This window comes from Centroberyx affinis, unplaced genomic scaffold (assembly GCF_046629955.1).
Source record: "Centroberyx affinis isolate AG114_WGS23_722 - 3 ecotype Tasmania unplaced genomic scaffold, CSIRO-AGI_Caff_v1 ptg000549l_1, whole genome shotgun sequence".
NCBI lineage: Eukaryota > Metazoa > Chordata > Actinopteri > Beryciformes > Berycidae > Centroberyx > Centroberyx affinis.
In genome coordinates this window covers 145,464-160,419 of record NW_027279194.1, presented here as the reverse complement: position 1 = coordinate 160,419, position 14,956 = coordinate 145,464, and the positions used below count along the sequence as shown (strand labels likewise).

The window sequence follows — 14,956 nt, the reverse complement described above, 5'->3', positions numbered from 1 at the left end:
CTTCAGCCCAAGGCAGCCTGTCAGCACCCATCTGGCTTTCCAGCCATTCATCACATTCTCTGGAGAAAGAAAGTACAAGGGGTTTTATGAAAGACCTGCCAAAACTCACTGAATAAACATTGTCCAGGATATGATATATTGTGATGCACTTTCTTGTGAGATGCCAAGGAAATGCACCGACGTTTTAGGGAAACAGGTAGTGACTGAAATATTAATATTGACACCGCCTCATGGTTCAATGTGCTGACATGACTTTCCTTGCTGTCTGTACACTGTTTCAGATGCATCCACGTATGGGGAGGTACCTGACTTCTACGGAGGTAAGAACTATTATCATTTAGTACTCTGAACTATAATGAATACTTACAGTGTTGCAATATAATCAAAAACTGTCCTGTGGGTATTAACAATAGTAGTATTTTAATGAGAAACATGCAGATAGATGGTTCACAGAGGTTTTAGCCATGATATCCCAGTCCCACACACACACATGCACTGACACACACACATCTACAAGCCATTTCCCTCCACTAAATGTTTGCATAGTGAGCTTTAGAGCACCGGCCATTTAGCCAAGAGAATCAGCCACTCTGCATTTGAAGTGAGAGCATTTAATGCTCTTGCAATTTAGAGCTTTCAAATGTCCAAATTTGTCTTGCGCAGGGCATGATAGTACCACATCCATTAATGCATTAAATATTAGCACATCATTTGAGTGGCGTTAAGGTTAAAAGTGGCAGGGTGGCCAAGTGGTTACAGAGACTATTGCATAACTGAAATGGTTACAGGTTTAACAACTGATGTGTTTCTATGAACACTCAAGTCTTCTGTCAAAGTGTCCTTGGGAAAGACACTGAATTAAAAGAAAGAACTGAATGTTAAGTAACTGTGGATAAGAGCATTTCCATTTTGGTCCACGGTCTTCAAAACACAAACAAGCTGCTCTCTCCTGCACCTGAGCACTACCTGGCTGTGTGGATGAGACTCTGGCCTTGGATTTGAGGGGAGAAAGTGATCTATGATTCATAGCAGTCTTTCAAGGCCATGCCATTTTAAGGCTGAGTCAGGCCAGTGGCTTCTGATCCCTCCCTGCACGATTCTGTCAAAACAAGGCTAGCACAACATCTGGATAGCTTTTACGGGCCTATTTTTGTAGCATTATTGCCGAATTTATTGCACTTTTGTTTGCCACTCAACCACTGAGGACAAAATCCAGGGGATTGGCCCCAAACATTTCCACAGAGTGCTCTTTCATCTTTTACGGTTAGCTTGTTTGCTTTGTACATCGTTTGGATGTAATCACAGGGCTCGATTTTCCATGGAAAGTCATTTCACACAGTCTAGCTATTCAGAGAGGGGCTGTTTTAATTGTGCATAATGGCCTGTTTTGGTTTCAAATTTTCACCAGCACCTGATGTGGTTGCTATGGCGACTGCTTATGATGTGGAACAAAATCAGAAACTTTTTTTGTCTGTGTGTATTATTTTTTTCCCCAAACATGATTCTGTATTATCTTCTCTGCATTCATTGACCTGGAAGGGAAGCCCCCCAACTCCTTAGACACACGTTATTCCAGTTGCTGTACTCAGTTGTCCAACTCACTTCATGTAATATAAAGTAAGCCAACAAAACATACAAAGAATAGCCATTGCTGCTCTGCCCATCCGCTGCCCACTCTGCCCCCTGGGGTGATAAAAACACAATAGTATCTGCCTGTCGGGATTCGTTAAGGGACTGGCACTGACAGACGGCTCCCTTTCTCATTGGCTGCAATAGGAGAGGCTTAATGAAAATCTATCCGGAGAACATGTTTCTATCCACTGTTGCTATTCCTGGATTCCTCCTCCTTGCAGATGTACATAAATCCTAATGGAGATGGTTAAAAATCCAAGACATTATACTGTGCAGTGCATACAAATCTAGGATGGTCATTAGAACTAGAAATTACTGTATATTGGAACTACTGTGTCCCATGGGTTGTGGAGTATTGTGAGTATGATAGATGAGATAGAGGAGAAAATATATAAAGTTATATGTGGCAGTGTGATTCATTTCTGCGTGGAAGGAATTGGATGGACTTCATAAATATCTGGCATCCTCCAGCTATAATTGAGAAGAAGAAGAAGAAGAATATTTGTGGAGCAGCGATCTCCGGACCAACGTGATACTTTTATGATTCATATTTTTCTGTCATGGAGAAAATCAATCAAGTGACAAACAAATTCAACAGTCACACCAATCTGTAGCAGATGATAATGTGATATGTAGTTTTCAGCAGCTCAGTAGAGAAATAACACGTACTACTGTGTCAAGCCACAGAACACATTGTTGCCCGAATCATACTTGTTGCACATTTGGAAGATTGAATGCTACATGCTGTCACTGCAAACCCATCCTCATTACAGACTATCCTTTACTATCCAGGGACTGGGTCAGGGTTTGGAAATGTAAATGCAAAAATGCATACTAGGATAGGAAGGCACAACATCGAGATTAACTTACAACTAGTTTAACTAATATATACAGATCTATTTTTGGATATTGAGGGAGTGTCGAGCTTTCCTGTCCCAGTATATAGAGTCAGCTGTCATTGAAGTGTTCACTACCTGCACAAAAATTGTGTGTGTGTACTGTTCTTTTGGAGAGAAAAATAAAATGGAGGCGGACTATCAGCAAGGGGTAAATTGGAAAAAAAGAAGGCTTGCCGCTATGTTGCTTGGGAACAAGTTGTGATGCTGCATGCAGGGTGACTTGTTTATGGAACCAGAGAGGAGAAGCATCCTTCTCTCTCTCTCTCTCTCTCTCTCTCTCTCTCTCTCTCTCTCTCTGTCTCTCTCCTTTTCACTCCCTCATTCTCTCTCTTTTTTTCTATGATGAAACATCGACTGACAGTGATTTTATAGTGTGAGCCTGTATAAGTATAGCAGCAGGTGTGCTATGGAATCGCTGTGTGCCTGCAGGGAGTCGCCTCCAACATTATCTCCACTTGTCTGTGGAAATAACACAGCCTGCTGTATCCACATAGGACCCACATACAGTAGGCTGGACATACAGATGCTGCACGCATGCACTCTAGGCTGCAAGTGTGTAATGTCACTCTACGCTGAAATATTGGAGCAAACGCTGTATAAGCTTTATAATTTGGAACTCTGTCTAAAACTTGGACAAGGATGAAGGCGTAGTCATAGGAGGAGGCAGAGTCGATACCGCACTCCACAAAGGTCAGAACATTGTGTAGGCGGCCTTCCAGCTGGGACACACTGCAGAGTTTCCCTCTTTTTGCCTGCCAGTCAACTGTTTATCATTCATGTCAATTTCCATCATACTGCTGTTTAAGGCTAATGCAGTTATCCCAGTGATCCAGTCTTAATCAGAGCCACAATCACAGAGACTCATGTTTTTTTATCCCCATTACAGGCTAACAGGGTTAAATCCTATCTTTCAGATTAATGCTGGTTATGGCCTGTGGAAAACCTCTGGATTTAGACTCAGACTGTAATATATCCTGTTTGAATTGGTCTGCTCTGTTACAGCCACCGTTTTAGAGAATGATGCTTTTTGACAGCAGTTGTGATGGCACGGCTGGTGCCACACTGAGCATACACTGACACAGACATTTTCATATTCACATGTCAGCAGAATATTAATTGAGTTTTTAGTGATGCAGAATTATTCAATATTATTTATTTAATATATGTAACTGAAAAGTGGCATATGTTTTTATGCATTTTTTTTCCTCAGGGTGAGTTTGGGTGGAGACTCACACGCAGCCACCATGTTGTGGCTCAGGGGCTTGTGGGTAATTATTGCTACACAAATTCTGGTGGTGCCTCCAGGATAAATATGTTATCTGTCCCACTTGGACACTTACCAATTTGCTCATGCAAACAAATCATGTTACAGACGCAGCCACCTAAATACACAACTGTGTATAAAGTTAAGTTCATCTGAACTGGGATTTTGAATAATTACGTGGCTATTTTTACACTTTTGCACTGCAAGCTATGAAATGCATACAAAAAAAGAACTGTATTGGTAAATTGGGAACTGTAGCCTATGAAATGGAAAGAAATTTAACAAAAAGGACAGATTGCAGGAACTTGTGAGCTGTTGGATGTTTCCATGTATTACACAGTGTAGTAAGTCAACAAGTCATAGTCACACACCTAAAATTATACCTAATACCTTGATGAATAATTGATGTCTCATTAGAGGCTGATGCCAGGGAAGATACGCTCTTAGAATAGCAGGCTACAGTATTTCAAATTCAAATGAGAGTCTAAACTGCCCTGCTTTTTAGTTGAATAGGAGTCTGTGTGTCTGATAATGAAGTCTGTCCAGAGGAAGGCAGCTTCCAGCAGGCCCTGGAGACATAGCCTCTGATTAGGTGTGTGTGTGTGTGTGTGTGTGTGTGTGTGTGTGTGTATGTGTGTGTCTATCTTTCCCTCTTTGTGCAGATGTGCCTTTCCTTCACTGTGAGTGTTCCTCTGTCTTTTTGTCTGTGTGTGTGTGTCTGTCCATTGACTGCTGTGTAAATGATTACTTACTGCAACTCAGTGCATCTACAGTCGAGTGGTGCCAAAAATACGAAACAGAGAGAGGGATTGAAGCCGGGGAAATGGAGAGCCTGAGAGACACACAGATTGAGAGAGAGAATAAAACAGAGGAGGGGACACAGATTGAGAGAGGGATATAGAGTTGGAGAGAGGAGGCAGGGAGGGAGAGAGCGTGGGAGACGCAGGGAATTGATGGAAACAGAATGAGAGATGGAAACAAAAAGATTCTCTGTGTTTTGGACAAAACGTATCAGGCGTGTTTGATGGTGTTAGAAGAGGCGAGAGAGGTGAAAAGAAAATCTGAGAGAAAGAAAACGGGGAGAGATGAGAAATGAATAGAGTATATGAAAGAAATCACTGAGGAAGGGAGAGGTGGAGGCTGAGGGAGAGATAGAGAAGGAAAGAAAGAGAGAGAGAGTGAAGATAGAAGTTATCAAGAGAATCTAGAGACTTCAGAGAGCGATGGAAGAAAAGCGAATCGAGGATGGAAAGACAACAAAGAGATGCGGAGAGTGAGAAGGGGATATAGGTTGGAGAGATGGAGACAGAAAGACGGGGAAAGTGAAAGAAGGCAGTGCATGCAGAGACGGGGAGAGAGTAAGAGGTCTGTGTGTCTCCAGGCAGTGGGCCTTATGCGGGCCGCTTTAACACTCCCCTCCACCATCTGTCACATCCCACATTACAGGCAGAGGATAGGAGCAGCACCAGCGCTCATCTCTTTGGGTTTCACTCCAACTGCCTTTCCAGCACTGCAGCACAGACTTTGCTGACTCCCATCCTACATTCATATTTTACACTTACATTTTAAGCATTTATCTGACACTCATACAGAGCAACTTAAGTGCAAACAGCAGAGTAGGCTTCCTCTATCTGTCTCTTCCACCATGAGTTTGTTTCTTTCCATTTCTCCTCTGTATTTCTCTCTTTCTTCTGCTGTTTTTTCTTCCTCCCTTGCTCCCGGAACATAGTTTCTCACTTAACATGCCTTCCGTGAGGCCCACAATGCCCCATTTATAGAGGAGTATGTTTAATTCTCTCTCAGGCAGCAGTAATTCCGAGTCCTTGGGAATTGCATCAATGTCGAGCGCTCACACACACACGGTTGGCTGATGGAGTGTGTGAGTGTGTTGAGTGTGTGCGGATCCTGCCTCCTAACGTCTCAATCGCTGACATCCTGGTGCGAGAAGGGCACAGCTAAGTTGCTGGTGATGTTAGAAGTCTCTCTATAGGCGTTCTAGCGTTACAAGGTTATTAATTCTTAACATTTTACTTACTGACCGCAGAGACAGACGCATAAAAGTAGCTAACATCATTGCAGCCTAACAAAAATACTAGATAAATATGGATTTGGTCCATTGATGGTCTTAAACTACACAGTATGGATACACATAGATGGGAATCTATGAGTGTATCTATGAGTAGGCTTGTTTCTCCCAATTAGCTCCGCCTCTCTGTGTATCTTTACCAATACTGTTGGAGATTTGCATCAATGTCAAGCACTCAACACATGTTTGACTGCTGTAATGTGGAAATATGTATGGTTCCTGTCTTGCGTCATTGGTTGTCTCCTGGTTATATGAATATCAGCAAAGAATATATCTTTATTATCACTGTACAGCTATATCCTGGTGTTTCAATGGTAGTGAATAGGAGTGAGCATGCAATCTCAGGTGGCAGGATAATGGGAATATGGGCCTCTTTTGTTCTGGTTTCTAAAGATGGCACACTGTCTGTCGATTGACAATCTGACATTTTTTTTGAGTGAGTGAAGCGCCAATGCGTGCCTAGTTAGAAGGACTGGATAGAAGCAGGATATTGCTGTCTGAAAGAGCAAGCCTCTCCCTATTGAGGTGTCAGCTGTGCTCTCTTAGAACTCACAGACGCAGAGGGATCGCACTCACACACACACACACACACTCACACACACTCACACGTGCATGCACACAGGCACGCTGCACATTTGTATTCCCACAGTCACCCACACACCTACACACACTTGATCTGAGAGAATAATCAGCGTTTGGGAACATTTCGCCTCATTGCTTATTCATAGCCTGGCATTGTGTTTATGTCTTATTCATGGCACTGCTTGTGATGTCAGTCTGTTTTAATGCGTAATTGGGGCTAATTGTACGTGTGTGTTGACGGTGTAAAAGGCAGATTGAACGAAGCAAGGCATTTCCATCAAGGAGAGCGCTCTCCCTGGATTTGCCCATGCAACTGCTAGATGCCATTGAGAATGACATATGAATATTTGAATGGGGTTTGGATTATGCTAAGTAAAGTTAGCATTTCCAATTTCGGGATTTGTATTAGCTTCTGACAATATTATATCCACTGGCACAAGATGAATGTATTGCTGCGGTTTGGCACCTGAGCGAGGACATCTCTGTCATAATTAGTGTGATGTTGTGATGTGCTGTGGAATAAAGCAGTGGTTTATTAGATCCATGCCTGAAACAGAGTTTGCATGGATTGGATTAGTTACAGTTCAATCCAGTATTTATCCGAAACCAACTACAAAGCATTCGATTAGTGTGTGTGTGTGTGTGTGTGTGTGCAAGTGCGAAAACCACAAACCAAGCTGAAATACTACATCACAAGTCCTTACAAAGGCAATCTCACAGTCTCAGTCTCGTCAGTGTGATTTCTTTTTTTTTTTTTTTTACATTACATCTGAGCCTAGCTGTCTTGTTTTTGATTGAATTGACCCAGAACTGCCAGACAGAGGCTGAGCTCTGACGCCTTGATATTTCCTGTTTGTGTGTCTGACCCGACTTGTCGTTGTTTACCCCGGTCTCGTTTGTTTGTTGTCGGCAGACGATGCTACAGGTTACGGGCCAGTGTTTGAGGAGCAGCCGGTGGATACCATCTACCCTGAGGAGTCGCCCGAGGCCAAAATCACCATGAGCTGCCGGGCCAGAGCCAATCCACCTGCCACATACAAGTAACATATGTTCCCCCTAACCACAGCCTCATTACTACCCGCTGTGTGTTCTGTGTGCCTCTCAGTATTTGCCTTCTCTCAGCCTGGATTCAGGCGTTTTAGGGCCCACCTGTAAAGGGAAAGGTGTCAAGGGCATCTATCTTTTTTTTTGTCATTTTAACACTGAAGAAAAAAAAAAAAAAAAAAGGCAATGTAATTCATAACAGTGGCATTCATACAGCTCAGTCGGGTACACTCATATCATGGGTGACAATCCAAGGCAGCAATTGGGCAAAAAAATAAAAATTACATCTTAGATGCTAATATACTAATATACTAATATACAGCACTTCAGTTATGGGATACATTGGGGAATATTTTAGGAGATTTTACTTTGTGTATATATAGGAGCTTTAACTTACTTTGACTATCTCCTCTTATACTATCTGATTGTATTCACATGACAAATGCTGGCATTTTTATTGATGTACTAACTAGATAAATGCTGATGTGCCGATGTAATGCATATGCTGAAAGGCTAATTGGGTGTGCTGATTGACAATTGTCTTGCACCCATTGTCAAAACCACAATCACAACCAAAACTATAAGTAGCCCACAGATGACATCAGTTCCATGTTTGATGCTTTGAAGAAGGTCTTTGACCAAAATGTCGCTATATTAAATTGTGATCTGCAAGTAGATGGTGTGCGGGAGCCTTATATATTTATTACATGATGCTTTTTCTCCCAGCACCCATGACTGAAGTTGCCAGGTGTGCAAACTCTATACCCTATTACAGGAGATTTTACTCCCCATTTAAAATGTTTTCCTCCCTTAAATACATATTCACAAAAAAGGTTGATATTTTTCCCAACTAGTCTTCCCAACTTTTTTTTATACGAGGCACTTTACATAATTTGTTCTATCCACATTTTTAATGTAGGGGTTTGGGGTTCCCTCCAACATCTAAGTGCCAGTCGAGTTATTATGCCAGTTGTCAGCACTATAAATGCTGCTGTTATTTAATTTTGATATTTCAGTCTTGTCTCCAAGGAGACATAAATTTAAGAGCATCTATCTTAACCTTGATGGACCTCCAAGGTTTATTGTGTGTGTGTGTGTGTGTGTGTGTGTGTGTGTGTGTGTGTGTGTGTGTGTTGTGTCTGTGTGTGAGTGTGTGTGCGCGCTTGCCTGCTTTTAAGACATTCAATACCCTACCATACAGCAATGCATTATCAGAGCATGCATTTTGATCCTGTTCCTGCATCATTTTGTTGTTGTCAAAAAGCTCATTTGGCTCAGAGCAGATGTTTGTTCTTTCCTCAAGCGAACAGTGGTTTAAATGCCACAATATGACATCATGCCAACAAAGCCTAACAAAAACAAGATGTTGGTGCAGCAGCCGCAGCACAAACAGAGCTGCCACCGGGTCTCTATCTCATTTTCGTGCTGAAAATTAAAAGCATTTTTGGACCATTCATTTCAATTTAGATGTAAATGTATGTAAATGATACAGCTCTGCATCATCCAAATCAGTTTCACTGTCAGAGAGCCCAGAATTAGATGTCAGGGGAGAGGGAATTAGTTTTGACCAGAGCTGGTATTAAGTGCTTAAGAGCGTTTATGTATAGAACAAGCAGTTATGCCTTTCAGACCAGGGATTTTATTACTGCTCCTACTATAGATCAGCACTCCAGGTTTATGAATCTTGATAAATATGTGCACATCTATATTTCAAGAAAGATAAACTATAATGCAGACACCGGTAAACTTTTGTTTTACCTTGGAGGACCAGATAGGTGGTGTTTGCTATAAAGGACAATACTACGAGCACTAGAAAGTTAAAGTGATGCTGAACTTTGAACTACACAACCTTGGGTTGTGTAGCTTCCTGGCTATGATATAACCCCAAAATCAGAGATTCTCTGTTATCTGTTGCTCCGGTAGAGACGATTGGAGAATTGCGTTTTCTTTTCTCTCCATTCACTGCCATTGAGAGGCGAAACAGGTCTGAAAATTAAATTTTTAGCACATAAACAAATGCGAACAAAGCAGATTCTGACAATATGTATAAAAAAAAATTGTCATGCTGCTGAAGTGTTTTGTAAGTGTAACACAGAAAATAGTACGATTATCAATAATTGTAAATAGGCGAAAAAGGGTGGGAGACACGACTTTGACAAAGACTAGGTCAAAACCTAATATATGGCTGGACCGTGTATGAGTGTGCCACGTGCCACGGCCGACCAATGGTGTAACTAACTCCGCTGTAGACTGCTAATACAGAATAATAGTCCATACATCCATACTGATCTCCGTTCCAGCGCGTCCCGTCTCCTCTCTCTGCCGCTGTCCTCTCCACTGCGCCCACGGCCCGCATTGATCCTCCCAATCCAAGCCCTGATCGCTCTGGTACCCATCGGTGCCGAAAACGGTGTTTGCTGGACACCCGGTGACGCATCGGCATCGGGACCCCCGCCGAATTCTCGGCCGGATCACCGGGAACAAATCAGCGCCCAGTTAGCTTCAGCGTACATGCATGATATTGGTCAGCCTGCTTACTTTGTGGGAGAAACGGGCTCCCGATCTCAGCGGAGAAACAAGATGGCGGAGAAAACAAAACTTAAATTTCTGGCTCTGTGATCCTATGATGTGCCACGTGCCATGGCCGACCAATGGTGTAACTTCATCACTCAGTCAATCAGTCAGTCACTCAGTCAGTCAGTCACTCACTCAGTGACAGACATTTGCGTTTATAGGGCTGCTGTTGCGGTCCAGCCAAAAACAACTCTCTCAATACCAAAGTTCAACATCACTTTAAGACACATTTAATCACATGAAAGCATCTAAAAACAAATTTGCGTATACGTCTCTGCATCTAACACCTTACCTGACAAATTTGAAAAATCTTCCTTTCACTATACAGTACCATTGTGACCCTGATTGTTCTCCTTGTAGGTGGAGACTGGACAGCTTGGCCATTGACTTGGATGCAGACAACCACTACAGTTTAGTGGGAGGCAACTTGGTCATCAGCAACCCCATCAAGAACAAGCATGTGGGCAAATACTCCTGTGTGGCCTTCAACGACCGCGGCATGGTCATCAGCCGAGAGGCCTCCGTCCAGTTCGGATGTGAGTGGCCCAGATGTGACCCCGCCTTTGGGCCGCTCTGTACCATGAGTTTTAATAGAGAACTGCCCCGGAGCTGGACTTTCATGCATATTAAAAGCACTGCAATTGCAAGGGCAGCTGGGACAAATCATAAGTGGTGTGGAAAGTGCAATTTGTGAACGTCTAACTTTATGAAGCCAGCGTGGCTAATGTAGTTTTCTCTTACAAAGTACAGTGCAAACCACTAGCAGTCGGTCAACCTTCTTTTGTGTGAGGGTTTGAGGATTGTATAAGGTTTTTATGGAAATTGGGTGTAAGAGATGCTCCAATTTGTAGTATAAGTAAGTATGATCGTGGATTCTGAATGGCTGTTGAATCTGAAAGTCGGTTTCTCACAATTGCTCTTGGTCTCTGACTGTTTCTATCTTTCTCTGTCTCTCTCAGACCTTGATTTTTTCTCATCAGAGGAGAGAGAGTCGGTGTATGTGAAGGAGGGACAGGGGGCAGTGCTGCTCTGCGCTCCCCCACCACATTACCCAGGTACAATATGTAACTAAGTGTGCTTAAGTATGCTAAAGTATTGCTACAACATTCTGAGTGGAGTTTGAATGTTCTCTCCTTGTTTGCGTGGGTTTCCTCCCACAGTCCAAAAACCAAGTCAGGTGGATTGAAGACTCTAAATTGCCCATACATATGAGTGAGTTTGACTCTATCTGTGTTAATCCTGTGATCGACCGGTGATTCGATCACTGTGTTCAACCCAGTGCATGCTGGGATAAGCTCCAGCATTCTGTGACCCTGAGTAGGAATACATGGGTGAAGAAAATGAATGAATGAATAAATGATCTTTGGGTCTTGTTCAATTGCCCCATGTAATGTGTTTATCACTGTTGGTCATTAACATGAAAACCAATGAAATCATGCCCTCTATTGGCTTGGGACTGAACTGCCCTTTTTGATGTTGTCTGAGGTATAAATATGTAATGATGTCACTAGCTGTGTCACATCAGTTTCTATGCCCGCTGTTCTCATGTTGCTGTGATCCCTGAGCTTATTTTGTCACTCCTACTCCATCTTAGATGTAGAAGAGAAATATGTTTTCATCGGTCTCATATTTTAGTTCCAGCAAATTTGTCATCAAAAAGGTTATTGTGTCTAATCCCCTCTTGCATTGGTTTCCTTCATAATATGTGTATGTGAATATTCTTGTGACTAAGCGCATGAGTCTGCGTGTTTATGCGGCCTCATTTTGCTCTATTTTCTGCTCTTCTATTTTATGTGCTTTGATCGTGATTTAACGTTTTTTTATAAATCCAGAGCTCCAGAAAACTGTACAGAAAATTTTCATATTCATGCTTATGCAAATCCATCAGGCACAACAATCTGAAACCATGGTTACCTCTCTCTGCCTCATAATTAACTCAACAAGCCAATCTGTTTACAGTATCTCTGTTCTCTTCCTCTCAACCAATCCATAAGGATTATTAGATTTCATTTGAAAGGTCAATGGATGCTTGAATATTAAATCCCCCTCCAAACAAAGGATTGTGCTATTTTTATTTTGCATGCATTCAAATTATTCAAACTGAGCCAGCCTCACAGCCAATCCCCTCAGCTCTCTCCCGAGCTGTTGCTATGTGTCCAGGACCTTGATTGACAGGTTGAGCGTTGTCATGTGTCTTCCTGTGCAGCCGAGCTGTCGTTCCGATGGATGCTGAACGAGTTCCCCATCTTCATCCCGTTGGACAGGAGGCGCTTTGTCTCCCAGACAACAGGCAACCTCTATATCTCCAAGGTGGACTCCTCGGACAGCGGCAACTACTCTTGCTTTGTTTCCAGCCCCTCCATCTCCAAGAGCGTCTTCTCCAAGTTCATCCCCCTCGTGCCGCTGGCTGAACGTTAGTGCCTCGCTTCCTGCTCCACACTTTCTGTTCACTCTCTAATCTCTAGTCCTTCCATATATTATGATTTTCATCAAAGCACTCTTTGGAGTACTTTTCTTTAATTTTACAGTCAATAATCTTTAAATGACCCTCCTAGTCACACTTATTAAATTCTAGATGGTAATTACCAGAGTGATCCCAATACGATACTTGGGTCACAATAATATTGCAGTTAATAACAGTTAATGTTTTGCACTGCAATATGTTATGATTTATTATTATGTTTTGATTGTCTGTGTATGCACTGAGCTTAATAATATCCCTTATTATAACAAATAACATTAAGAGCCTTAAATTATAGAGCAAAATGCTGATACTTCAAACTCAATGCATTGATACAATACCAATGGTATTGCATTACCTTACTTTACATTTTAGAGGGGAACATGAAGTGCTTCTTGAAGAGATGAGTTTTCAGTTCCAAGATAGGAAGTGACTCTGCAGTATTGCGGTGATATACTGCATCGATTTGGTTTCTCCTGCTCCTACTGAATTCCTACATTTGATCACAAGGGCGCTTGTTTTTAATAAGATAAGGTCATGCCACTGTTGTTGACACTTTAAATTTGATAGATGGGATCAAATTAGCTCATGCTTGGAGAAGCACTCCTCACATGGTAGAAGGCCACCCAAAAACCGGCTTTAAGACAGAGCCAGCTCGCTACGAAGAATAACCAGGAAAATCAGCAGTCTCCGGAGATGGAGACCACAAACTAAAGTACTGACCTTTTGTTTATTACTGGTTTGTGTGTTTACTGGGTCTAAGGAAAGAGTGAAAAAATACAAACTAGGCAGCTATTTCTGCGTTTTCCTTGGGGGCCTTCCCAGAGTCCATCAATTATTCCATTGTTTAATGTGGACTTTCAATAGCCCTCTGAGTTTGGCTAGCTTCACCTGTGGCAGACACATCCTGAATGGTGGTCAGGACACAAACTAGAATGTTCTGTTCCATTAAAGAGGTCAGGGCTGCAGCTCAGCTGAGGGGTTGTTTGCGCTCTCTCATGCATACGTGTATTATGACTACTGCCTACATTATCAAGCTAGCGAGGCGCCCTCTGGGTGTGATGTGGCCCGTATTTAACTCTGTGGTATTTGTGTGTGTGTGTGAGTAAGTGAATCTGCCTTTGCATATTGTCTGCCCATTTCTACTTGTTAAATGCTACATGTCTGCACTATGTGTAAATACAGTAAGCCACTGCGGTTGCATTTGTCATGAAGGCTAAACATCTACCTGAGCCAAGCATTCCTTGCCTTTAGCTAAGCGCAGCGTCAGATCCACTGAGCAATTGATTAGCCATTTAAAAGACGTCTAGGCTAAAATGAGGCTAGGTATTTAGAAGTGAAACTTTAGTAGACGTCTACATCTTAGTTTACATCTTCTGGGGTATATGACAAAATAAAGCATTATCTTGCACTAGTCTGATATTCACAGCTGTTGTGCAGATGTTTTGTTTAAATATGTAATAATGTATTTACTGCTTAGTGTAAAACTGGGCTATACATATCCAAAAAAGCTCCTGGGCTATATGAGAGCTAAAGCATAGATGCCGCCTAGTGCTCAGTGGGTATACGGAGTCACACTGCATTGCTAACCTAAAAAGCCTAGCCCCTGGGCACTGTGTGTGTGTGTGTGTGTGTGTGTGTGGGTAGGTGGCACACCTGGGCAAAATAGTTTTATAATTGTCCTTTGGTTTAGTTTGGCCCACTTAGACAATCACAGGAAAGGATTTGAAAGCAAACCTCAAAACAAACATTGAGAATTAAGAAGAATAGGCGAATTAGAAGAATTAGAAGAAAGTTAAAATAAAGACTAGGAATTTTGCAACCACTGTTTAACTATGGTCTAGAGGCTAGGAGTGTTTTGACCAGGTGAGTCCCTTCACAACTTTGATGTGTTTTTGTTTTTCCTTTCAGGTCCCATCAGGAAGTATCCTGCTGACCTCAAAGTCAAGTTCCCAGACACCACTGCTCTGGTGGGGCAGAATATCACACTAGAATGCTTCGCTTTGGGCAAGTAAGTATGAGCACAGTGAATATGACTGTCAGAGTGCACTGTTTTAAATGTACATAGTAGGGTTAGACTATAGCTGGACAATATTGGCTTTTTATTCAAAATCGGATATCTGCCAGTCAGTGTGTTTACTCAGATTCAGATGTTGTGTACTAGGTTTCAATGGAGAGTTTTAGTGTCCCATGGACTAAATGCTGTTTCAGAGACTTTTCCACCCTGACAAGAATATAATTCTGGCGGAAAAAAATAACTCCTAGTAATTATTTTGGCCATAAGCCATAAGCAACTTCAGTCCAAAAATAGGTAAAAAAAAAAAGGTATTAGCCTTCAAAAAACCATATTGGTCGACCCCTCATGCATAGTGAAAAGGAAGCTGTAGCTTAGACATTAGACCCCTCTCTTCAAT

General features: G+C 42.2%; 1 protein-coding gene across 1 annotated transcript in view; it reads left to right on the top strand.

Moving 5' to 3' along the window:
• LOC139642950 (contactin-1a-like) overlaps positions 1 to 14,956 on the top strand; it is a 49,444-nt gene that overhangs the window by 15,675 nt on the left and 18,813 nt on the right. The window contains exons 3-8 of the mRNA XM_071518018.1: positions 282 to 320; positions 7,377 to 7,503; positions 10,442 to 10,617; positions 11,041 to 11,136; positions 12,288 to 12,494; positions 14,454 to 14,553. Of these exons, the coding sequence (XP_071374119.1) occupies positions 282 to 320; positions 7,377 to 7,503; positions 10,442 to 10,617; positions 11,041 to 11,136; positions 12,288 to 12,494; positions 14,454 to 14,553 (745 nt within the window). The remainder of the gene's footprint in view (positions 1 to 281; positions 321 to 7,376; positions 7,504 to 10,441; positions 10,618 to 11,040; positions 11,137 to 12,287; positions 12,495 to 14,453; positions 14,554 to 14,956) is intronic.